The following is a 23,937-nucleotide window of genomic DNA, read 5'->3' as shown; positions in this document are numbered from 1 at the left end:
ATTCAGAGGATTTTCCTAAAACTTGAATTAATTATATTTTGAGATAGAATTAATTTTGCCCCTCCAAAATATTTCATACTAGATACAAAAAAAGTATTAGCATCAAATAAATGAATAGAGGTCTTTCTCGACAGAAACCGGGGGAAGCAAGCTATTGAAATTGTCTATTTCTACTATTTGCCATGCCCATGCGAGTCTCTAGACCCCGGGCATCTGAATCTGAATTGAGTTTAGGCACTTGGAGATGAATAGAGTTGCCTGAATTCAATTAGATTTTTTTTTTAAATTTTTGGGGAATATATTATATATTTAGAGTCTAAAATTTTAGAGCTTAAGATGTGGGTTATAATAAGTTTGAGTAAATAAATTTTTCTTTTAGAGTTCAGACTTCTCTCTTGAGTTATAGTATTCAAAATTAAAAATTTTAAATATTCATGAGGTATATTATATGTATTTAGAATTTAAGATTTTAGGATTTAGGAGTTAAGTTATAATGAGTTTAAGCTAATAAGATTTTCTCTCTAGGATTCATGTTTTCCTATTGGGTCATATTGTTTAAGATAAAAATTTTAAATACTTACGATTATATTATTTTTTTAAGGAAATATTGATTAAATATAAAATTTATAAATTTAGCTTATACAATTTTTTTTTAATAATTCTAGTCTTGGGTTATGAAAACATCTAATATAATCTAAATTCAAGAAAATATATGATTGTCCTCATAGGATATTATATTCAAGAAAATATATGATTGTCCTCATAGGATGCCTAGTTGATTAGAGGATGATAGATTTCTAATAATAGAATAGAGATTAATTTTCAATATATATACGTCCTCAGGTAAAAATTGCCTAGTTGATTCCAATATATATACGTCCTCAGGTAAAAACTTCTTCCACGTTCTAGTCATTTGACGATCGATTATGAACGGTTTCCATAATTTATTTCTCTTCATATAACTTAAAAAAAAGTATTTTTTTTTTTTTTAACAAAAGGAATGCATATGATCAATTGAAATAATGAATTTTTAAAATTAATATTTAAAATAATTATTATTTGTTTTATCTCACACCAGTTACAAACTACTAAGTTAGATTAGGATTTCAAATTAATTTGGTTAGTTCAAGTTGATTTAAGTAAATCAAATAAAGCTTTTAATCACATCTACGTGTATGAATTATTTGAGTATATAAATGTCATTACTTTATAATAAAATAATTCCGCCTGTGCTTAGTTTTTTTCTTGATCCTATTCTTTCCTGGGATCTTGCATTGAGAGGCAAATTCAATGAAGATGGACTTTGAACACAAATTTACAAAAAAAAGTTACTTTTTGCTGTTGCTTGACTCCAGGAACTGAACATGGTTTGGATGCTGTTTGTTCACTATGAAACCAGCAATGAGATGGAGATGAACCCATTCAATAAAATGTCGGGCGAAAAAAAGGAAAGAAAAAGACAGCTACTTAAGTATTACTAGAAGCAGGCTCCCTGCAGATTGGGCAAGCGTTCTTCATTCTCAACCACTCAGAGATGCAGCAAACATGGAAGTCATGCCCACACTCCAGACTTCCCAGGTTATCTTTACCCTTGTATTCCTCCTGTAAACACGATTCGCGCATAAGCTGTGATGTTTTGTTGCAGTTTATTACAGATTAAACTAGTTTCAGAGTGGTAGATACATGCTTAGAGATATTGGTGCTCACCAGGCATATGGCACACTTTTTTTCTTCATCATCTTCCATTTGTTGAGAAGAATGATAAACTCTAGTTGCAATGCAGCTCTTAACGGCCTCATTCGACAAGCCTGTACTGACATTTCCTATCCTTTCTGCCAAGGCAAGTAGTTCCTACAAAATAAAATAAAATAAAATAAAAAAGTGAGTATAAGTTGTGCTTGTTGGAGCAAGAAAAAAAGCTGTAACTACCTCATAACTCATGTCCTCAATATCCATTCTCAAGTCTCTGTGCTCATCATGCAAGTCTGTGGAGCTAGAGAATGTCATCCGTCCAAACATTAAATCATCACTCTGCAAACATGAATTAAGTACAAGGTGTGAATAAGTAAGATTGAACAGTTTATAGAGTCGTTAACAAATATCGAATATAATACAACACATTTTCAATAGCTAACAACAATCCAAATTAAAAAGACATGTAAATAATAAGATTTAATCTTGTGCAGTGCTTATATTGTAAACAAAAAAAAACAATTAATGTAAACTAAGCAACATTTTATAAGAGAACCACAGTTGAATACCTCGTAACCATAATAGTCATCCTGACTTTCTTTATTAAGAAAGATGTGAGTTTAGCGTAGCTTGAGAATTTTCAATTAGCTCTCAAATTTTTTGCAGTCAATATTATGTCAGCCCTAATCGAAGTGTGAATCTTTTTTTTTTATTTGAAACCATCAAAGAACTGTTTTCTTATACTTGGACCTTATTAGTTTTAACCAAGAGATCTCTTCTCATTTTGCCCATGTTTAGTACCTGAATTAAATTAAATATAAAGAAAATTGCTTCTTTATGGCTAACAGGTTTCACAAAGTTGGTTTGAGCAAACAAACAAACTTGAAGTTTGTGAACCAAATGAAGATCAAAAATATATGCAATTGGAGAAGAACAAGTGAGCATATGCAAATGCTATGAGGATGCATTGATTTCTAAAATAATAATTATAAAACATCAGAATGAAGAGATACCAAATGTCAAATTACTAAAGTACTTTAAAAATCTTTAAGAATACAAACCTCAGAGGCCCATCTATTGGAAGCATTATGTCCGAGGATTATCGAATGGGATCTACCACCAAGACCTGCACTCTGATTTCCAACAGGGCGTGTCCACCCTAAGTTAGGCGATGGCCTTGAATACCTGGAAGATGCAGCTGCTTCTACTCCTGCTGGCACTCTAACAGCTCTGCTGCTAGAAGGGATATAAGTAGGATTGTAGCCACTGGCACTGTGGGCTGACACCACTCTTGGAATGCAAGGGAATTGAGGAGGCCTTTGATTTCTATTTTGATTGAGAAGGGGATGATAAGCACTGTTAGTTGCAGTTCTCATATTTTCAACATTGCCACTAGCAGTGAGTTGGTTCAGGTTCAACCTGGGATTAATAAAGCTAGCATCTGCAATTTCCAAACCAAAAAGTAAGAAAAATGAGGCATATAAAGCCTAGCAACTAATACAATGATATGATTACCTGCAGTAGTAAGGTGTCCTTGAGAAATAATGGGTGAAGAAAAATGGCTCCATTGTTGTATCATTCTAACGCTTGAAGTGTTACGAGGGGTATAAGTAGTATAAAGCCTATCTCTTGAGAACCAAGTTGGGTTGGACTGCAGGTGAAATTCTCCACTGTTCCGACTTCTCACATTCCTTTGTGATCCTTCCCCAGGAAGACTGCTATCATTCTTGTAGCAGGCAGGCAGGCCCATGGTGTTCAAAGGCCAGCTTTCAGAACGTGGAGGAAGATATGTCTCTATACCAACCAGGTAAGAGGGTTGGATGGTAGAAGTTCCAACTTGGGGATACCCAACAACATTAGCTCCAGCTGCCCGAGGAATAGTTTCTCTTTTTCGTTTCTGTGCAACCATTCTATAGTCCAAGTGCGCAGGATGATGACTGCTGCATCGATTGCCCGTGATAGGTTGAACATAAGGAGGGTGCCAATGTTGAACTTGAGTTGGAGGAAAGCTTGTAGAACCCCCATTCGACATGTTCACATATGAACTATCTGATGCTCTGGGATTAGATACAAAACAGGTTGGAACTTCTGCCGTTAAACTAAATGAAGAATGACGATTAACTCTAGCTGCAATGTCTGAAGTAGTTGAAGAAGCAGCTGCGTTGACTATGACTGTTGTGCAAGAACAAAGAATAATTGGCTTCAGACTATGTTATTGATGTTAATAATTAAATAGCTATAACCCAGTCAATGCAAAAGAAAAGAAGAAAATTCTAGTTGGTACCTGAGGCTAAGCGAGGATGATTTTGTGGATGATTCCAGACTTCATTATGCTCCATTTCAGGTATCTAGAATCTATTGCAAAGAGACTGTGCCGGCAGATGCTACGTGATTTAAGCCAAAATGATCTGCTAAGAATATGTTTTAGCAACGGGGGAATGTTTCCCTTATTTTGGACCAAAAAAATAGAAAAACAAGAGAAACCAATTACTGAATATGAAGGGTATTCTAATGACAACTTGTATGTCTCGAAGCTGATTCTTTTTTTTTTAAGCTATTCCAGTGTACGAAACTCCTGCATGAGGAATGACCTATGATATGTAATCTTACCTTACTTTACACTCGAATCCACGTCAGAGATCACACAATAACAATTTTACAGTTGGTCTCGCCTTCTATTCTTTAAGAAACGGACAAAACAAACAAAAACAAATCTTCATGTTTGAAGGTCAGATATATAGATAATGACATGTCAAAATAGTGAGTAGAGCCATGTTTGAAGGTCCCAATGGAACAGATTTAGTCTGTACATGTAACCATTGCCCAACAACTAGTCACCATCATTAGGTAGCATCAATTCCAAGAATGCTACAGTTGAACTGCTGACGAAGCTTGAGTAGAGCAATGACATCGAAGCAGTAAAAAAATAGAGCAATGATACGGAAGAATTTTAAGAAAATGTTTAAGGATAGAGATATAAATTTATGATCCATCATTTCATTTTTTAATGGATCTATTATTTTATGTGTCTATCCTTAAGTATTTTTTTGAAATTCTTTCCCGAGCATATCATTTTTCAAAAAAATATCTATCTTGATTTACATCAACTGTCAAGTCTGCAATGTGATACCAAATTTGTCAAATGAGGCCAGATGATGAATATTACAGCAACATTGATATCTGCATGCTCGCTGTCTGAATTAGGTAGCTGTTGAAGTTTGAAAGTCATAAGGTCACACATTCAGAAAATCAGCTATATATTTGGAATTCCAAGTAGGGATGCATAAGACTCAGAAAGATCACTGGCACAGGCTAACGGGAAGCGTGGCATGCTGATTGAACAATTGGTAGTAAATCTCTCTCTCTCTTGGCCGCCGCTGTAAGGTTTCTGTGCCAGCTGAAACCGTTGACAAATCTCATTCCAATCCCACATCTGCATCGAATTTGTACAGTGAAATTACCCCCGTGATCAGTCATGGATAGCCACGACGACCGCTGTAGGGTGACTAGGCGGTGGTAAGTAAGTAGGGCCATTGGGTGCAAGTACTGAAAGGAGAGATGGCTAGTGGTGACGTGGGTCTCTCTCAGCTCAGGGACGTGGGCCGAGACCGCAGAACGAGGAAGAGAAAGCAATAGACTGGATGGAAGAGAGGGTGAGAGAAAGATAGACCTACAAGACTACCAACCTCAGCGAGGTGATCAGCTAGGTGGGGCGCATAGGGGCAGAGAGGGTATGAAATATCGTCTCAATAATACACTACACAAAACTCAGTTCCGGCTTGAAGTACATCTACTCCTTTAGCATCATAATACGAGTTCGGATCCTCATGAGGTCTGATCGATAAAAGGACACACGAAGGCATACTTTTAAAACAGAGGATCCTATTTCATCATAATACCCCTCCCATTCCTCTACCCAGAACTTACCATCCTGGGGAGGATGGAGGCCTTGGCATAATTTATCTCAGGTCCTTAAACCTGGCCTCTTGTGCAAGTGATGGAGTCTCTTGATTCCGGGTTCAGTCAGTTTGGGTCCTTGTCAGACTTCTTTATTTTGCACGCTCCTCCCTGCATGTAGTTTGTCTGATGGCATTCGTCCTTCCCTTAGAAAGGCGTGTGGCAAGTGCGAGACTTATACTGCCACCTGAGCTTTATCCAGACTGTCTCCTGCCTTTCTTCTGTCCCTTTGTTGGCATGGCGGTTAGCATCAAGATTTCAACCTTCAAATTCTGGTCACTGCTTTGTTCAATTCTTCTTTTGAGATGTCTGTTTTGATGACCCAACACTTGACTCGACTTTCCTTCCTGCTGTGCCTCTCAGCGAGCTTAAGGTGATGCATGACGTTGCCTTTAATTTAGCCCATCTGCAACACACAGATTCAGCTTGCTGGAGGTGGATGGATCAAGGTTTCTTTTATGTATAATCCTCCTTGGCAACTTAATCCTTCAACGACCATGTGGATGGTCCTTTGGAGATCACCTGACACTCTTATGGTCCTTTTCTTACTTATAAGATCCTAATTTGGCTTGCATCATATGACATGCTTAGCAAGAAAAGGCAATATCCAACCTCTCATATGTATTGTACAATCTCCTGACTCTAGAGTGTAGAATCATACTTCCATTTATTCTTTCTCTGCCAAATAGCAAGGTTGTTATAGCTGCACATTTTGACACTTTGGGCTGGCAATGGTCAACTGACCCAGCCTGAAGCTTGGAGAGTATGGTGTTCATTTGCTACTCACCAGACCAATAGAATTGTCAATACTTGCATACACTCATTGCTCTTTGTTGTTTGGTTCAATGCAGAGCGAAACTATCTGGCAGGAAATTACAGCTTCTCAGTCGGATTTCCTGCACCCGTGGGACACATTGCTTTGTTTATGGACAGCTCGCCTGGCACAGTATCATCAACTGCACTACAGGAAAGTCCATATAGTCCTTTGCAATATGAGCCACCTTTGAGTTTGTTAATGACTTCCTTCACTGTATCCTGCTGCTAAATTGTAGTGTTTTGTAAATGAGCTGCTGTTGGTACTGCTCTCAGGTGGACGGCTTGCATTATTAAGTGCTAGCTCGCCTACCCCAGTATCATCAAATGCACCAAGGAATGCTCTTCTAGTCCTTTCCCATATGAGCCACCGTTGAGTTTGTTGATGACTTCCTTCACCGTATCCTGCAACTTGTTTGTAGTGTTTTGTAGATGGGCAGCTATTAATACTGCTTTGAACCTCCTCTGTATTTTGCATCAGAGTTTTTTTGCTGATGGTTCTGCGGCAATTCTTCTCACCTTTGCAACAGTTTGACTACTAATAAAGAAGGTTTATAATTTTGTCTTACTCGAAACTTCAGCTGACCCGAAAAAATAATACCGTTTCGGTATGTATCATCCACTTATTTTATAAAAGACAATTAATTAAACTATTAATAATAAGAATTAACTTTTTTTACCGTAATTAACTATTTGTTTTTTTATTTACATTTATTAATTAATTTAATCATTTTCGTTTTAGTCTTCAGATTTAATATTAATTTTTATATTAGTTATATGTAAATTGTTTAATTCTTTTGCTTCATATGATTTGCATTTAATATATATATATATATATATTTTTTTTTTTTTAAAAAAGGAATTCCCTGTTAATGTAAAAGTAAAATTTCAAACTGGGCCAATTTTACTTTTAAATTATGTAACACTGGAACTTTTAAGCATCCATGACAGAAAATATTTAAAAGGGATATTGTTCTAAATATTCTCAATCTTAAGTATTTTCGATTGGGAGGGGATATTAAGTAGGAAATTTAAAACCATCGGACATAAAGTCTGATGATTTCTCTCTCTTTGTTTAAAAAAAAAATAAAAAATGTATTTAATGGTTGAATTTGAAATATTTGATAATGGGGTATTTAATAGATGAACCCCATAAAATATTTGGTTTATGGAATATTTGATGGTGGAATTTTGGATATTTAAGGAATAAAATATTTAATTGAAGATATGGATATGGGAGCTACAAACATTTAGAAGAAATATTCAATCTTATTATGGATGCTCTTATCTTAGGTTGTGAAAACCATAATTGGTAAGATTATAATCCACACGATTAATTTGGGGTCGAAATTGAATCCGTCGAGGTTACATGAACACTATACTCTCAAATTTATAATACAAAGACCATAATCGTACAGTTATACATACCAAAAACCCTTCAAAATTAATTTAGTATTGAATAGGAGGATAAATTGACTAAGAGAATGTTTGGGAGAGCTTTACTTATTTAAAAATTATTTTTATAGAGATTATTTTGAAGTTAGTGAGAAGCTAAAGTATAAAGTATTTAGAAATAGAAGTCAAAAGTTAATACAAGGTAAAGTTGGAATGTTTGATGAATAATTATTTCTAAATTTAATTTTTTAGTTAAATGACAACAATATCCTTAAACTGTATAAATTAATTCTTTTCAATTATCTAAATATAATTTTGATTTATATAATTATTATTATATTTTGAATATGTATCAAAATTATTTTATTATAATAAAAAAATTATATAAAATTAATAAAAATAACAAAAAAACATAAAATTTATATATATACACAAAAATATGTATAAAAATTCTGAAAATATAAATTATATAAAAATATAAAATATTATTTTAAAAAAATAAATATAGTAGAAGCGTGTTGGTAATTATGTAAAATGCTGAATTTATTAAGGGCAAAAATGTAGTGACAATTATATAAAATGATAGATTTATTAAAATATAAATATCAACATTTAATTTTAAACCATAAACAAAAAAATAGAAGCAAGAAAAATATCAATTCTTACTTTCAACTTTCAAGTAAAAGTTACAAAAACTGAAGTAGAAATTAACATTCACAAACACTTAAAAATGTTTCCATATAGTTAGCGTCGAAGCAATTACTAGAAACTCTACCAAACAATCCCTAATCAATTTAATATTTAATTAAAATTTATTTTAAAATAAATAAATTAATAATAATAATATTAATAGTGTATATATATATAGGATAATTAGATTGGGCTTAGAGAAAGTCTATTTAAACTATCTTATTTAAATTAGGAGTTGAATAAACAAAACATTCATAGGTCCAAAATCCATATCTATGAGTTGATGTTAATAGATCCACATCAATAGGTATTCAAATCGTTCATGTGAATAAATTGAAACTCTTCTTATTGGATGATTATGATACTTCCAAAAGATTGGAGGAACAAGATTATCATTTTACGTTAAAAAGATATCACAGTGGGTGATTGACTCGTTCCATACTAGAAATAATCTTAGAAAATCCTTTGATAACATGAATTCCTACTTATCAATGATATTCTATGATCGAAACAATTGACTGAATGCCGTGAAACTATTTCTTAGAAGTTCATTGATATTTTTTCTAATAAAGCAAATTCACTTCAATTCTTGAATGATCCAAATCTCTTCCGATTCTATTGTAACAAAAGATTTCCTTTTTATGTGGAAAATACCCACACCAATAATTATGATCTTACATATGGACAATTCCTTACTATCTTGTTCATTCAGAATAAAATATTTTCTTCATGCGTCGGTAAAAAAAGCATATTTTAATTAAACACCTAAGTTCAAATCAATTCACGCTGCTGCTCTCCTCTCCTCCTCACTTGTGCTCGCCACTCCCCTCACGGTCTCACCCACACAAGAACAACCACGAGAAACTAGCAACACCATTCACGTGTCCCCCTCTGCAAGCCGCCGACGCTACCTCCTCAAGCACAGTCGCATCAAAGGAGATCCTCTGGACCACTTTTTGCGGTCCAGAGGATGCTCCCTTTTCATGCATTGGTGGGGATGTATGGCCCCTGCCTATTTTATAAGTGGGGACCATGCATCTCCACCAATGAATGGAAAGGGAGCATCCTCTGGATTGCAAAAGCGGTGCAGAGGATCCGGGCTCCAGTCGCATTGGCACGCGTCCTGCCAGCCGAGACGCTGATGAGGACACTTGATTCCAGTGTCGCATCCAAATCGTTTGTAACGTAAGATCAATGATTCCACATGATACCATACGATTCCAACGATCCATTATCAATTCTATAATGAAATTCGATCCCAATTGATCTGGATCGATTTAGTGTTTCCAAATCGGAGGATCATACAATCTGGATCATGATTTTGTAAACCATGGGTCGGTCATCTCGTCTTGCCTCCATACTCACATAATTTCATCTGTGTCAATTGGTCCAACTCGGCACTAAAACCGTGCTACTAATATTCATATATCTGAAATCATTTTTAATTATTTATAATTTATCATATTTTGTTGTCAAAATATTTATTCAAGCCATAAAGAGAAGAAGATGAAACATATTCTTATCAAATTGAATGAACAAGTGCCGCAGAAATTTATTCAAAATTACATGGCATAGGAAGTACCTTAGCATATTGAAGGATGCTCCACTCTACATAAAATTGCCGATTAGTGCTTAAACAAGCAAGATCTTCCCTAAAAGGAGTTGTAATAGAAGGTGATGAGGAGGGTTTTGTACTTTCAAGTGTAGGTCACATCCTTGTCCATCAATCTCTGCCTACATCCAATTAAACATCCAAGATCACCAAGCAAAACAAATCAAAGCCGTACCACCAATTGTAGCAACAATGCATTGGCTTCTTCCACTCAAACCTAGTGTCCAGTCATATTAAGGCATGCTGATTAACCGTACCACGACCTTGTTCAAACAACCTGCTCATGCATGATCCAACATGGGTGGAAGAGAGGCACTCAGACAAGGCCACTCCTCAGTCTCAACATATGCAAAGCAAAGTGGTCTCACCCTCTCCAAGTAACAAAAAAGGTCACAACTTGGAGGTTATATACTTCTCTTGCCCTTCCTGTCACTCCTTTTTCTTTTTAGGATGTGACATAACTAAATCATCAAGGATAACTCCCCAGATTCCACTATGCTGTGCCTTATTTCCCTGTCCCCAGTGTAGGTTACAGTACGTTGTTGGCAGACAAGCTATGCTTGTTCCTACTATGTTTTCCATCACCCAACCATAATTTGACATCAACCATAGGCGATCCATTGTACGTGATGTTACAGGATATTGTCGGTACACAGACTAGGCTGGTTCCGACTATGTTTTCCATCAAACAGACATAATTTGACATCAACCATAGGCGATCCATTGTACGTGATCTTACAGGACATTGTCGGTACACAGACTAGGCTGGTTCCGACTATGTTTTCCATCAGACAGACATAATTTGAAATCAACCATAGGCAATTCATTGAAGATGATGCAGCAACGCATACACAAGAAAATGAGCAGCAATATCTTGTGACTTGCGGGAGAAGCGATACCCAATGATCAAAATGAAGTTAATTATCTTCTCACAATAGTTTGGACTAATGGTATTATGTAATCACAACTACAAAACCTGCAAAAATAAGCAATCTGCTAACACTTTAGAATCTATATAAGAACCCAGTTGAGGTTGATTCTTATATATAAGAAACAAGAATCAATCGATCCCCAACCCAATATTTCAAGTAGTTTAACCTAATTTTGTTCTTAAAGGAAAATCTCCAATCACTTTTTTTTTTCATTTTCTTAAAATCAAGTTGCTTATACTTACGAAAGGGATTCTACGACTCGCAATCGCGTTAATCTCAGCATAAAAGATGCAGGTAAAACAAAATGAGAGGATCAATAGGAAGACGGGCGATTGGAGAATACCTGGACGAAACCCCTCCGCTGCGGCGCTGTCGGGAGTCTCCGAATTAGGGTTCAATGGCGACAGGGCAACGCTGCTCTGTTCCCCTTCGCTGCAGCCTTTATATAGAGAACGCGACGATGAGCAGGGGACAACGGAACGGGTCCAGATCGTTCGAACGAATCTTTTCCGTTTCGCCCTTTCTGTTTTGCTGATTTATTTTTTTTTTCCGCTGCTTTTTTTTGCACGCCGCGCCGAACCTAGCTTTGGCTCAACCCGGTTCGGCTCAGATTGGACCCTGTCAACCGTCTTTTGAGAATTCCAATTAAAGAAATAATCGATCTATTTGTTCTGCCGCGTGGGAAAAAAAAGTATTAAAGTTTTTTTTTACTGAAAAAGTTATTAAAATTTAAATGGTCATAGGTAATAAAAAAATTAAAAATATATTTAAATAGTTGTGTTTTTTTTTAAAATAATCTTATCGAATAAACATAATCAATCAAGTTTATTCTATATATCAAGTTGTTTGATGAATCCCCACTTTTCTCTTTATTTATTTTTTTTGTTTTTTGAACTTTCATAAAACTGTATTCACAAACGAAGATATTTTTGGCATAAAAAAAGATAAAAAAATGTGGGGCCTCATTGAAAAATATTAATTGTTCAATCATGAAATAAAGGACTTTCCTATAAAAAGCTTGTTTTATTATTCGAGACCGTCAGCTGTGATTTATCTTTCTTTTCCTTTCACATAACTTAGAGATTATAAGGAGTGTCTAGATGAATATAATCATCATCTTTTACTATTTTTTATATGAATTTTTTATGAAGACTTTGTTGAGTAAAAACATGATAATTCTTTTAATTTTTATAAATTAAACAAATACTTCTATAATTAATTGTAAAAATAAAAACAAAATATTAATTGATTACTACTCCTTATTTATGCTTTTAGCTATCTTGCTAGTAAGAATATATTATTCCATTTCATAAACCCAAAATATCTATTTGTTTCCCTTGTTTAACTATCTTATTTGCCTCTATTCTTTATATAGTTCACTTTTTTTTAAAATTTCATTAAACAAAAATGATTAACAAAATGAATCTGTAAAATCCGACCCACTTATTATCAGGATAAATTAAAAAGTACTCATGACAAATGACCTAAAAGCTTAGTACCCCATAATTGTATATCCCATTTAAAAAAAATTCTTATAAATACATCGTAATTAGAGATCAAATCGCAACGAAGCGACAATTTGATACCCTTCCCAAGCCCTAGCCCCCGGGTCTTTTTTTTTTTTTTTTTTTTAATCTCATTCCAGACCAACTCTTACTATTTGTTGAATCATTTTCCTCACATTAATCATGAATGGAAAATAAAGTACTTGCACGGATTGAAAGGAAATAAGGACTCTTTTTCCAATCATATTTGGTAGACTAACGTAATTGTTAAAAAAAGAACAATAATGCAAATGTTTGACTAACAAATTTGGTGAATAACAATCTAATAAGTAATAGATTAGAACAAGAAGTTCCCTTCATCACATCACTTCCTGATCTTGTTACTTCAACTTAATCAAGAAAACAAATACAGAACGGAGTAGGTCATCAAAACTTGTCCTGACATTTAATGGTGGCAGGGATTTGAAACTAATGCCCTTAATTGTCAAAGCGCCAGCAGCGATAGAAAAAGAATAATGATCAATAATATTGTTGAGAGGAGCTTAATTAGCATTCCCCAAAAGAAAAGGAACTAAAATCAGAACTAACAATGACATATTTCTCTCGTATACACAAACCATTATCTCGGGCATTTCATTTATCTACCGTTGTTTTGATGGTGAAAGGGTAGAGGAATTACTCTTCGCATGTAGAGGTGCCACACCATGATCCTGGAGCAGTCAGCAGGAATGCCCTTTACCTTGCTCTTGTCTTCCAGGATCACTTCATGTACAAACTTGATTGAATCCTGAAATTTTCATCATCAGTCAGTAAGTTGAGCATTGTCAAATTTATTAATTCTATAATTTCGACAATTTGTCTAAGAGTAGAGAATCAATTGAGTATGCCACAATCAAGGTATTTTGAGTCAAAACACTAAGTATAGTAACATGAAAAAGGAAAAGGAGTCCCCTCGAGATGGTGCGGTGGTTAAAACATGAGGTGTTGCCATATTAAATCATGGGATCAAAAACTCGGCGTGTCCGAATCAGTCTTTTTATCACGTGCAAAAGGAAAAGGGAAGAGATATATTAAGATGAGTGATTTGGAGAAAAGTGAAACTGGAATGCGTGTGAAAGTTTGATTTCTTGATTATTAGCAACAACACTATATCCAATATGAGAGATTTATTGGACAAGACACCAGCAAATGGACAAAACCAGCTCCTAGTCATGATCAAACATCTCCTGTGTCAGACATTGTCTTACTTGGTCAGATATGGGATAATTATTGGAAGAGGTTCTTGCACGGACTGATAATTGAGAAAAGGTTGCTGACTGACCGGGGATAGGTGATTGACAACTCAAGCAAATAATCGTTGTTTTGGTGGCAACAGTTTGTTGAGTCTTCTAACTCCATTAAATTCATTACTTCTCAGAAACGAGGCAAAGGTACTCGCTGGGTTTCATTTATACCCAGCGGGGCATAGCACAGCAGAGCAGGTGTTCAATATTTCTTCTCCTTAACAAATATAATTTTTTTGGTAAAAAAATATACGCTTCAAAACGTGTTTACATCTCTCGGCCATCATTTTAAGCTTATAGAATACCAATAAACTATTTTCAGATGCAACCAAAGTAAATATGCATACAAAATGATCACCTACATACATATTGCGGTCTTGAAACTTATTAATTTTAAAACAAAAGGTGCCCCTTGCAACTATCCATCATCCACAATCATCTTCCTTAATATAGTTTTAGCTAAAACTTCTACCTGGCCCTCTAGAACTAAAAAACAAAAGAGCATTGTGACTCTAGAGGTTACAAAGAAGAGGAACTTTCAAATTCAAACAATTGAAATGCAAGAATAGAATATGAATGTAGAGGCTTCAAAGACAGGGATGATAATTATTCTCTATTTATTATCAAAATAAAAAATATTAATTACCATATGATAAAAATTAAATCTCTAAGTATCAATGTTGATTTTTTAAAATTTATTTTCATTTATCATGGATGCACCAATCTGAAATTTATCAGTAATTTTCTTTTTTCATTATTTGTTTCCTTTCTCAGCATCAGAAAACCAACTGACAAGTTCATGAATAGAATTTTTTGTCCCTGTTTATACAAGCATACATTCAAGGTGAAAAGGATAAACAGGAAAAGTAAATGTCAACAGCAAGAAGATTAAAAACAAAGATTTCTACTGATATTATGTTGCTAAAAATAGCTAAAAAATCATGTCATTGTTGCCTTTGTGTTCCTAAGTTCATAGTTTATCTGTTTATATAGCATGTAAACAACTGAATAGTGACCACCTCATAATCCTAAATCAAGTGACAGTTGACCAAATGCACCAAATGCTCATAAGAAATAAGCAATTTGTGTAAAAGATTCAAATTTGTTGTTTTTTGTTTTAATGAGAAAATGATTAAAGCTAACCTGTGATGTGTCAGGCAATGAGGTAGGGCGACCCCATCTCTCCGGATCCCATAAAATTGAACTGTTGAAGGCAAAACCAGAAATGTTTATCTTTGAAGGTTTAGCTCTCACATCTGCACTAGACAACGACAATCTTTTGTCATTGCTCAAGTCCTTTAAAATCCAACCTTCAATCCTTGACGAATGGCAAATAGGACCATCAACCAGCACTTTCATTCGGTTTTCTGACACTATTGCTACCGGCCAAGTCCCAAAACCCCTGAAATTGTGTTTTGTGAGGCATTAGAAACAAATTAAACAGTACATGAATTAGAGGAAGATAACAAATAGTTTAATTTGGCAACTAACATAATAAATATGAATCATAAAATGAGTAAACATTTAGAATAACAAGATAAAATGAAGAAGAAAACTCTGTAAACATTTTTGCCTTCCAAAACCAACTCAGGAATTCCAATGAATATTTGTAGGATAATCAGTATAACTAGATTTTCAAATTCAATGGCAGAGTTTCAAAAGTAGCAAAGAAAGGTATTGAATTGCCCATCAGATATAATTAGTTGGATTTGCAAATACTCCAGAACCGTGAACAAATTAATTCTTGAAACTACAACCATAGAAACTTGTTTTGTTTCATATATAAATCTTCAACATAAAAGTATATGAAATTCTAAGATAAAAGTTTGGTAAGTATGTTTTAAAAATTAAAACATCTTGAATGTAGAAAGAAATAGGAATATATATAAAGAAGTCAGAGGTTGCAAGTAATCTACAATTCTTATTCGAGATGTTTACATTAAAACTAGACCACACCTCGAACTCTATTGATTGGACTCAAAAAATCATAAAGTGGAGAACAAACAGCTGAAAATATGAGAGGCTTAGGGGGCGTTTGGTACGCACGTTTTCCATTTTCATTTTCTGGAAAACACGCGTTTTCTGAAAAATGGTGTTTGGTTTGCGTTTTCCGCGCGCGTTTTCTAAAAAATTGACTTTCGTTTTCTAGAAAAACAGAGAATGACAAAAAGTCGTTTTCTGTTTTCTAGAAAACGCGCGTTTTCCAGAAAATGAAAATGAAAACGATGCAAACCAAACGCACCCTTAGTATTTTATGAACGGAAAATATGGAACAGGAAGAAGAGGAAAGTTTTGAACAACCAATTTGTTACAAAGTAGAAGGCTTATGAAACTCTACATGGTAAACTATCTTCGCACTGTGTTTCCCCTGAAGATGATAAGGTAAAACTTTAAGGAAGAAGGGCTAAATTTCAGAAACTGCAATGGAGAACAGGCAAAATCAGAATCAAGTGTGGGCATCTGGTACTTGGGCATGCTTCCCAAGATAACATGCTGGCACTAACGCTGATTACGAAATAGATAGATGTAAACAAGGCTCTAGAAAGGAAGTTTCCTTGAAGACAAAGCATAGAAGGAATAATTGAAGAACAATAGAACAAGTAAATTATATTTAATCCCCTAAATTTTCTCACCTCAAAACTTCATGCTTGAACTTATAAATACTTTCATAAGATCCAAAACCAAGGAGCAGAAAAGAACAAATTAGAAGAAAAATTTTTATTAGAATATCGTGATTGATTCTCACATACACTTGAAATGGAAGTAGATCTTCGAAAAGAGAGATTTGAACATCATTGTGAAATTCGCACAATTTGTGGGAGTGTGTGATGGTCAAATACTGTAGAAAGATCTATTCTTCACTTTCATAGTTGATTCTAGTAAACAGACTGTGTAATTGATTCTAGTGAATATAAACGAGATAAAACTAGAGAAGCAGAAGAACGGGAAAAGGGGCATACTCGATCTCTCTGATTTCATCGAAGAATTGGAGATCGTAGACATTGGATGCATCCGCAAAATGAACTATCCCTGTTAGCCGATGGTCCTCAACGTGGCTTAGGGCGACGTTGCGCTGGTGGTGGACCTCTGCCTCGTGGTACGTGAAATTCTCCTTAAAGGTCAGGTGCCGATACATGACCCCGGTATCCCGGAGCATCGCCCCCGTAGCAGGAGCATCGGCGTGAGCCTGGACCACGATCCACAGGAGCGGCGGCGTGACCAGGCGAAGGGTGTACGCCAATCGCCGCAAGAACGCTGCTTGGAACCGTTCTTCTGACTGGGTAGTCGTCACGACAATAATAAGCCGCCGCGACGGCGCCACTGCCTCTCGCTCCGCAGCCTCCTTCGAGGGAGGAGGCGGATCGTCACCGCTATGGGCGCCGATGGTGTCGGCGGGGATGGATCTCAGGACCCCGGCCACCTTCCGGTTAGCGGACGCGTCCGCCCCGACCACGCGCTCCACCAGGTCGGAGGAGACGGCGGGGAGGATGCTTATGCTGCGGCCGGGGAGGCGGTCGGCGGCGCTGCCGGAGAAGATGGTGGCGGTGCTTGCCGGAGCGAATCCAGTGAAGAAGCCCATGACGAAGCAGAGGGCGAAGTGGGCGATCGCCTTCTTCCAGAGCGGATTCCTCTTCCTCGTTCGCTCGATCGAACCCATCTCCGAGGAGAACGAACGGGCGAACGTCGGCGACCAGACCAGATGCATATAATAAAGAAGAAAAATAAATGAAAATGGCAGGACTTTTAATTTGTGTCCTTATTCCCAGGGACTAATTTTTAAATATAGAATAAACTAAGGTTATATCATAAATAAAACTTCAAAATTATTAATTTTGGAGGTAAGAAAAAGGCTTTAAAATAAATCACTATGATAATTAAAGATAATGAAAATCTGAACTTACTCTGGGGTTGTACGGAAAAATATTTGGACAAATATTCAAATAATATTCCATCATAAAATTTATATTCAAATTATCCATATAACAAAAAATGATTAGCATTAAATTGGTAATTAAATACATGTTAATTATTTAATTAGTAAATAAATTACCGTAAATTATTTAATTAGTAATTAAATAACTGCAATTTAATTGGTAATTAAATAACTTCTAATTATTTAATTAATAACTAGCTATTTATCATTTTGGATTCCTGTTTCCCCTAATTACCGCGTCATTTATTGGATTCATGGTCATGGACCTTAAAATTTAAATACAAAATTACTAAAAAAAATGTTCTGCGATTCGTCGGGCTGCCTACGTGGCGGAGTAAAATTTCCTAAAATGAATAATATTTACAGTTAGTTATATTCGCCGACACCGCACGCTCGAAGACCATGGCGGTAAGGACTGGAATCACCCACTGGTATACATACCTTCCTCCCTCCCTCCCTACAGTAGTCCCAATTCCTTCCTCCCTCTCCTTCTCCGCACGTCTCGCCCCTTCAGATCTCGGCCCCTCGCCGCCGATCCGATGCCCTCACCGCCGGCCGCGCAGCGGACCATCCTGGTCACGGGCGGCGCCGGCTACATCGGCAGCCACACCGTGCTGCAGCTTCTCAAGGGCGGGTACCACGCCGTCGTGGCGGACAACCTCGACAACTCCTCGGAAGTCGCCCTTGATCGGGTCAGGGAGCTCGCCGGGGAGTTCGGCAAGAATCTCTCCTTCCATCAGGTACGGGGTGGAGTTGACCGCCTTCGGCTAGGTCTTTCAATCTTGAGATGGTAGTTTCGTTGGGATTTTGTAGTCGAATTGGATACCCTAGCGGAAAGATTTGATTATTATTTTTTCGTTACGCTATTTCTGTTGGCGATATTGCGTCAGATTTTTTCGAATGTTCCGGCACTTTCGCTTGATTTATTTTGGTGCTTTTCAATTGTATCCCATTTCTATCTTGTAAGATTGGGCAATGCCGAGATCTGAAGGCGCTAAATCTTTGTTAGCGCTTCTTGCTGCTGCCCCATGAGACCATTTCCGTCTCACAGTTGGAACTGCAAGCTCTAGTTGCCAGATCATGGATCTTAAATGCAATTTCAGATTTCGGAGTAATAAAAAGACTGGTCTTTCTTTCATCAGTTTAGGATGCATCAAGATGACAAAAAGAGAGTTTTAAACCCTTTTGGAGTCAAAGACTTTGTTTTGTTTCATTAAATTAGGTGAAAGGTCAAGTTCTAGATGGCAAATCACGTACCTAGATACATACTTGGGCCAAACCTAGATATAATGCCACCGAAACATACACTAATCGTAGAAAAAACTATAGATTTGTCCATTAACAGAACTCCCTAAAAATGCCAGAAAATTTTGAGAAATTCAGCTCGTAAAGATATTATACTCACCTAGGATGTGATTAAGAAGATCAGGAAAAAGATTTGCTTGACAATGTCAAAGCAATATCTCCTTTACTGTTTATACTATATTTTGATTGTTGTACTTTGCACGATGCTACTAAACATTTTGAAGCTATTTTAATATCTGTCATTTTTCTTAGCCCTAGTTAATCTAGTTGATGGAGTTCTAAAGGGTAAAGCTTCACTATTGTGCATATCAGGCGCACATCGTTTCACATAACTATGTTGATTGAAGAGTCCTGTTTTCAGTAAATGTAGTTTCACTAGTTAGGCATTTCTCTCTTAGCTAAGATTTGAAGTTGAACTATACTTAGCTCACTTGCTTGGTACTTATTTCAAAGAGCAGAGTAGCCTTATTTGATGATTCTTAAAACAAATTAAATATATGCAGTCTAATTTGATTTACGAGGCTTGTTTTCACGTTTGCTTGCAGATTGATCTTCGAGACAGAGAAGCATTGGAAAAGGTGTTTTCTTCAACTAAGTAAGTTTTGTTTAAGTATTGGTGAGTCATCATTCTTTCTCTTTATAAATAGGTTTAGGTGCGATATACATTGACCTTATGTGAGTAATGAGATGATGTTGCCCAACCAGTCATTATTCTTGGAATAATTAAACTCAACTTTTCTTATGGTGGTGATGGGCTGATGACTAGGATCTGGGTTTTTAGTTTGTTTTTTTAGTTATGTTATACTATCTTCTATAGGTTTCTAATTTGTTTATTATCTGGTGATCTTATTTTTCTCTGCAGTTTCGATGCTGTTATACACTTTGCTGGAATAAAGGCTGTTGGCGAAAGTGTCAGAAAACCTTTACTTTACTACAACAACAACCTTATTGGCACAATAATTCTCTTTGAAGTAATGGCTGCTTATGGATGCAAAAAGGTACTGTGGTTTCTATGCTTCAAAGTAATCTCATTACTCAGGCATATTTGTAAAAGTTGTTCAATGCTAATGGGCATCTTGAAATGTTTTAACAAAGTTGACCTTTTCCAAGTCATAACTACATCTGAATATCTGATTCAAGGTAGACTAACTAGTATTTGTTACAGAAATATGTTTATTATTTTTTTTTGACACAACTGAGTGACTAAATTTGTTATTTCTGTCTTTGTAGAATAGCTCATTTCAGATTTGATATCATAGTAGTTTTATCCGATGATGATAGATCTTCCCAAAATCGTCACAAAGAAGCAGCTTTTCAAGTTCTGTTCGTTTGCCAAACTATACATCCTCACAGCATAAATAACACAATTGTTGGGTTACTCTCTGGCTCCTGATCATGCCCTTACCTTTTATCAAGTACAATAAAAGAATTGAATATATAAATTATAAAATGTAACTTTGGCCACAGTAAAAAAGGTGAAGGTATAATGATCAAATGGAAAAAAAAATCACGAAAGTAAAATTTTTAAATATCTTCAGGCTATCATGAGACAGTGATAAAGATATCATTTGTCCCTATATATGCATGGTTGAAACTATGAGAAACTTTTGAATTCTTGTGCAATTATCAGGTCATTTTTACATGAGAAGTCAATGTATGAGAAATATCAGGAATAACCAAACAACACGTGCAAAATGTTATAACACACATTGAAAAATTATCCAACTTATGCAGCAGGTTATTTGTAGATGTTTTTGTTCGATAATAATTAGTTATGCTATGGTTACTTGAGTAATAACTTAGAGAAGCCAGATGGCTAAAATTATGTGTATGACTTGAGTGTATTGACAGCCACCTTTGACAACGTGTTCAATATGTTTGATGGAAGGCATACCCATGGATCTGTTCAATGACAAAAAATCTGTGTTGATATTAATAAATTTTGAGTTCCTAATTTGATCTCACCAGTTTTGTTTTCATGTACTATGATTTTACGGATTGTTTTACTTTTATCTCTGTACTTCATCCTATATATCATTCTGCAACACTTCCCTTGATTATTTTGAATGCTGAAACATGCGAGCAACTAATATCTTACTGTTTTCAGCTAGTATTCTCGTCTTCAGCCACAGTTTATGGGTCACCAAAAGAAGTGCCATGCACAGAAGAGTATCCCTTATGCGCAATAAACCCATATGGACGAACTAAGGTTTTTTTTTTCTCTTTGCTCCTGTGTTTTACTCCTAAATGCACATACTGTCTGAGCTACTCTTCCCTTGTATGTTATTGCAGCTTATGACTGAAGATATGTGTCGGGATATGTGTAAAGGTGATAGTGAGTGGGATATAATTCTGTTAAGGTATTTCAATCCTGTTGGTGCTCATCCCAGTGGATACATTGGTGAAGATCCTCGTGGCACTCCCAATAACCTCATGCCCTATGTACAGCAAGTTGCTGTTGGAAGGAGACCTGCTCTTACAGTATTTGGAAATGACTATCCAACCAAAGATGGAACGCCGGTACTTTTCTTTACCATGTGATTTGTTTTTTTTTAGGCGAACAGTCATCAATAGACTTGTTTTAAAAGCATAAATCTAGCGTTTCAAAGTGATTTTGACATAGCCTGTATGTACATGCCTAATGCTGATTATATCTTGAGGAAGTTAAAAAAATTAATTGTTTTCCATTATTATGATTTTGATGGAAAGATGAAATGTAGTGAGTGAATAGTTAAGACATAAAAGTTCTATAAGTAAGAGTTTTAGATATGTTGGTTATTATCCGAGGAGTAGAATATGTTATGAAGATATCATTAATATGATAAAGTGGGGGTCATTGAAATAGAGAAGAGCTTTTGGAATCTTGTCTGATTGTCATGCTTGCCTTAGTCTTAGAGAAAGATCTACAAGACTATGGTGTAACCCACATCACTTTAAGGATTAGAGTGTTGACTAATTAAGAAACAATATATATAAAAAGTTAATATAGCAAAGATGACGATACCAGAATAGATATGGGTTACTAAAAGTGGAATTTAAAAATATTACTATTTCACATGTAACTATTCAATATATAATAAAATAAGAGAATATAGGTTTAAGAAAATATATACATGTTCAAAATGATCAATATATTATAATCAATTAGAGTTGAAGACGCAAGAGACAAAGGGTGACAAAAGAAAACTAAGTCCATGTAATCATTTTCAAATAGTTGGGACTAAAATAACATGACATTGCTGTTGATTTTAATGCAATATAATCAGAAAGTGCATTGGAGGAGTTTTGTATGCTTCAGATTTTAATATAGTCATTGATACAAAATAACCAGTGCTACCTGACTTCCATAGCGCACCAATATATGTATAATTTGCCTTTATGATTCGCCATTCCTTCATATAGACATCAAACTATCTTTCCAGGTTCGGGATTATATCCATGTCCTCGATTTAGCAGATGGACATATTGCAGCCTTGCAGAAACTCTTTGAGGGCCCTCACCTAGGTATGTATGTATGTACATTATAATTTTATATCATTGCAATATATAAGAATCTATACATTTTTCCACATGCCCACATGAACCTACATTTTATCTAATCCTGCATACTTTAAAATGACCTGGTTAGAAAACAAGGGCTGGTGATCACCAGATAAGATTTATTCGTGTCTCAATGGAAGATTTTTTATATCATGCAGGATGTGAAGTATATAATCTAGCAACTGGTAGGGGGACATCCGTCTTAGAAATAGTTGCAGCATTTGAGAAGGCTTCTGGAAAGGTGCCACTTTTATCTCATGTCCATTACTCTCGGGTATCGTAGCATTGTCTTCACTCTTCATCTTCCATAGTTCTCACCTCCAATCCCTACAGAAAATTCCGTTAGTCATGGCTGGGAGGCGACCTGGTGATGCTGAAATTGTTTATGCATCCACTGCCAAAGCAGAGAAGGAGCTGCACTGGAAGTACGTTGTGGGTCCATCTAGAATAGCCTTCGTTTGATGCTTCATTGCATAAATTCGTTTATTTATTCTGGTCTTTATTATTTGTTGTTATAATTCTTATGATTGAAGAACTACTATGATATCAGTCTTGAAATTCTACGACGTGGCCAATGTCTTGATCCGTTGACAGATGATCTTACTTTCTGCAGAGCGAAATATGGCATAGAAGAGATGTGCCGAGATCAATGGAACTGGGCTAGCAAGAACCCTTGGGGATACAGATCACCCTCTGAGACTGCTAATGGGAATGGAAAGTGCCATACTTCACATTCGAATGACATCAGACCTCCAGCGGATCGAACAAAATAACTCACTGATGACCCCATACATTGGCATATGTCCAGCTGCTATCATTCTTCAATTAGATTATTTTGTGAATAGGCATGCATCCCAGATACGAAGAGTCACTCCTCGTGTGCTTGTTTTTGCACTCTTCAAGGTTCATTCTTTTTTGCCCTCGCGATGAATACATAAGAGATTCAATTTGGTTCGTAAACACTATGTCTATATGGCAGTTGATTCTTTGCCCATCGACGACCAGAAGTAGCTTCCTTAGCAGAGACATTTGAGGTGAATTTCAAAGTAAAGGAAGACGATCGAATTCACCTAATGTTTTTTACATCTGTTCATCTCATGTACATGCTGCTGTTGTGCTGGATGAGTGTCATTGAATCCTTGTTTATTAGCTAATTACTGACTAGTCAAGAAACACGTTTAAGATGATTGTTGTTGTAGTAACAAATCTTGAGTTGTTTCTTTATTTCTTTCATTCTTTGGTATTATTTGAAATTGGAGATAGTCAACTTTTTTTTTTC

The 23,937-nt window shown here is 35.7% G+C and overlaps 3 protein-coding genes across 7 annotated transcripts; 1 reads left to right on the top strand and 2 right to left on the bottom strand.

Annotated features, from left to right (window-relative positions):
* Positions 1–1,345: 1,345 nt before the first annotated feature.
* On the bottom strand, positions 1,346–11,606 carry LOC122020609. Of its 4 annotated transcripts, none has more exons than XM_042578610.1 (8): positions 11,435–11,606; positions 10,130–11,152; positions 3,977–4,100; positions 3,208–3,864; positions 2,754–3,133; positions 1,930–2,031; positions 1,708–1,851; positions 1,346–1,602 (listed from the first exon to the last, which is right to left on the bottom strand). In XM_042578610.1, the coding sequence occupies exons 3-8, from the start codon at positions 4,029–4,031 to the stop codon at positions 1,468–1,470; spliced, it is 1,473 nt and encodes a 490-aa protein (XP_042434544.1). In that variant the 5' UTR covers positions 4,032–4,100; positions 10,130–11,152; positions 11,435–11,606; the 3' UTR covers positions 1,346–1,467. The 4 variants fall into 4 exon arrangements, with proteins under 4 accessions (XP_042434544.1, XP_042434542.1, XP_042434545.1 ...); XM_042578608.1 differs by having other exon boundaries at positions 10,130–11,135; XM_042578611.1 differs by having other exon boundaries at positions 10,130–10,281.
* A 1,311-nt stretch (positions 11,607–12,917) lies between these two features.
* On the bottom strand, positions 12,918–17,596 carry LOC122019826 (beta-1,4-xylosyltransferase IRX9-like). The gene is made up of 3 exons (XM_042577372.1): positions 16,840–17,596; positions 15,023–15,281; positions 12,918–13,383 (listed from the first exon to the last, which is right to left on the bottom strand). The coding sequence occupies exons 1-3, from the start codon at positions 17,583–17,585 to the stop codon at positions 13,234–13,236; spliced, it is 1,155 nt and encodes a 384-aa protein (XP_042433306.1). The 5' UTR covers positions 17,586–17,596; the 3' UTR covers positions 12,918–13,233.
* Positions 17,597–18,217: 621 nt separating this feature from the next.
* Positions 18,218–23,891, top strand: LOC122019827 (UDP-glucose 4-epimerase GEPI48-like). 2 transcript variants are annotated; one of them, XR_006122047.1, is made up of 10 exons: positions 18,218–18,553; positions 19,664–19,713; positions 19,981–20,116; positions 21,226–21,327; positions 21,411–21,638; positions 22,541–22,622; positions 22,817–22,899; positions 22,992–23,083; positions 23,272–23,561; positions 23,638–23,891. XR_006122047.1 is itself a non-coding variant. In XM_042577373.1 (9 exons), exons 1-9 carry the CDS (start codon positions 18,353–18,355, stop codon positions 23,429–23,431), a joined length of 1,134 nt encoding a protein of 377 aa, XP_042433307.1. In that variant the 5' UTR covers positions 18,218–18,352; the 3' UTR covers positions 23,432–23,891. The 2 variants fall into 2 exon arrangements, 1 of the variants encoding a protein (XP_042433307.1); XM_042577373.1 differs by having other exon boundaries at positions 23,272–23,891.
* The last annotated feature ends 46 nt before the right edge of the window (positions 23,892–23,937 follow it).

This window comes from Zingiber officinale, chromosome 9A, assembly GCF_018446385.1.
Source record: "Zingiber officinale cultivar Zhangliang chromosome 9A, Zo_v1.1, whole genome shotgun sequence".
In the NCBI taxonomy this organism is placed as follows: Eukaryota; Viridiplantae; Streptophyta; class Magnoliopsida; order Zingiberales; family Zingiberaceae; genus Zingiber; species Zingiber officinale.
The sequence above is the reverse complement of the archived record's forward strand: the minus strand, read 5'-3'. Positions and strand labels throughout refer to the sequence as shown.

Bases quoted from the DNA above. Each gene is read 5' to 3' on its own strand.
- LOC122020609 (XM_042578610.1), bottom strand. From the start codon at position 4,031: ATGGAGCATAATGAAGTCTGGAATCATCCACAAAATCATCCTCGCTTA. The intron at 2,032-2,753 runs GTTTGTATTCTT...TCATGTTTGCAG, and splicing joins CCAATAGATGGGCCTCTGAG to AGTGATGATTTAATGTTTGG. The intron at 1,852-1,929 runs GTAGTTACAGCT...TTTATTTTGTAG, and splicing joins TTGAGGACATGAGTTATGAG to GAACTACTTGCCTTGGCAGA.
- LOC122019826 (XM_042577372.1), bottom strand. From the start codon at position 17,585: ATGCATCTGGTCTGGTCGCCGACGTTCGCCCGTTCGTTCTCCTCGGAG. The intron at 15,282-16,839 runs GTATGCCCCTTT...ACACAATTTCAG, and splicing joins GATGAAATCAGAGAGATCGA to GGGTTTTGGGACTTGGCCGG. The intron at 13,384-15,022 runs GTTAGCTTTAAT...TGAAAATTTCAG, and splicing joins CATTGCCTGACACATCACAG to GATTCAATCAAGTTTGTACA.
- LOC122019827 (XM_042577373.1), top strand. From the start codon at position 18,353: ATGCCCTCACCGCCGGCCGCGCAGCGGACCATCCTGGTCACGGGCGGC. The intron at 19,714-19,980 runs GTAAGTTTTGTT...TTTTCTCTGCAG, and splicing joins AAGGTGTTTTCTTCAACTAA to TTTCGATGCTGTTATACACT. The intron at 21,639-22,540 runs GTACTTTTCTTT...CTATCTTTCCAG, and splicing joins CAACCAAAGATGGAACGCCG to GTTCGGGATTATATCCATGT.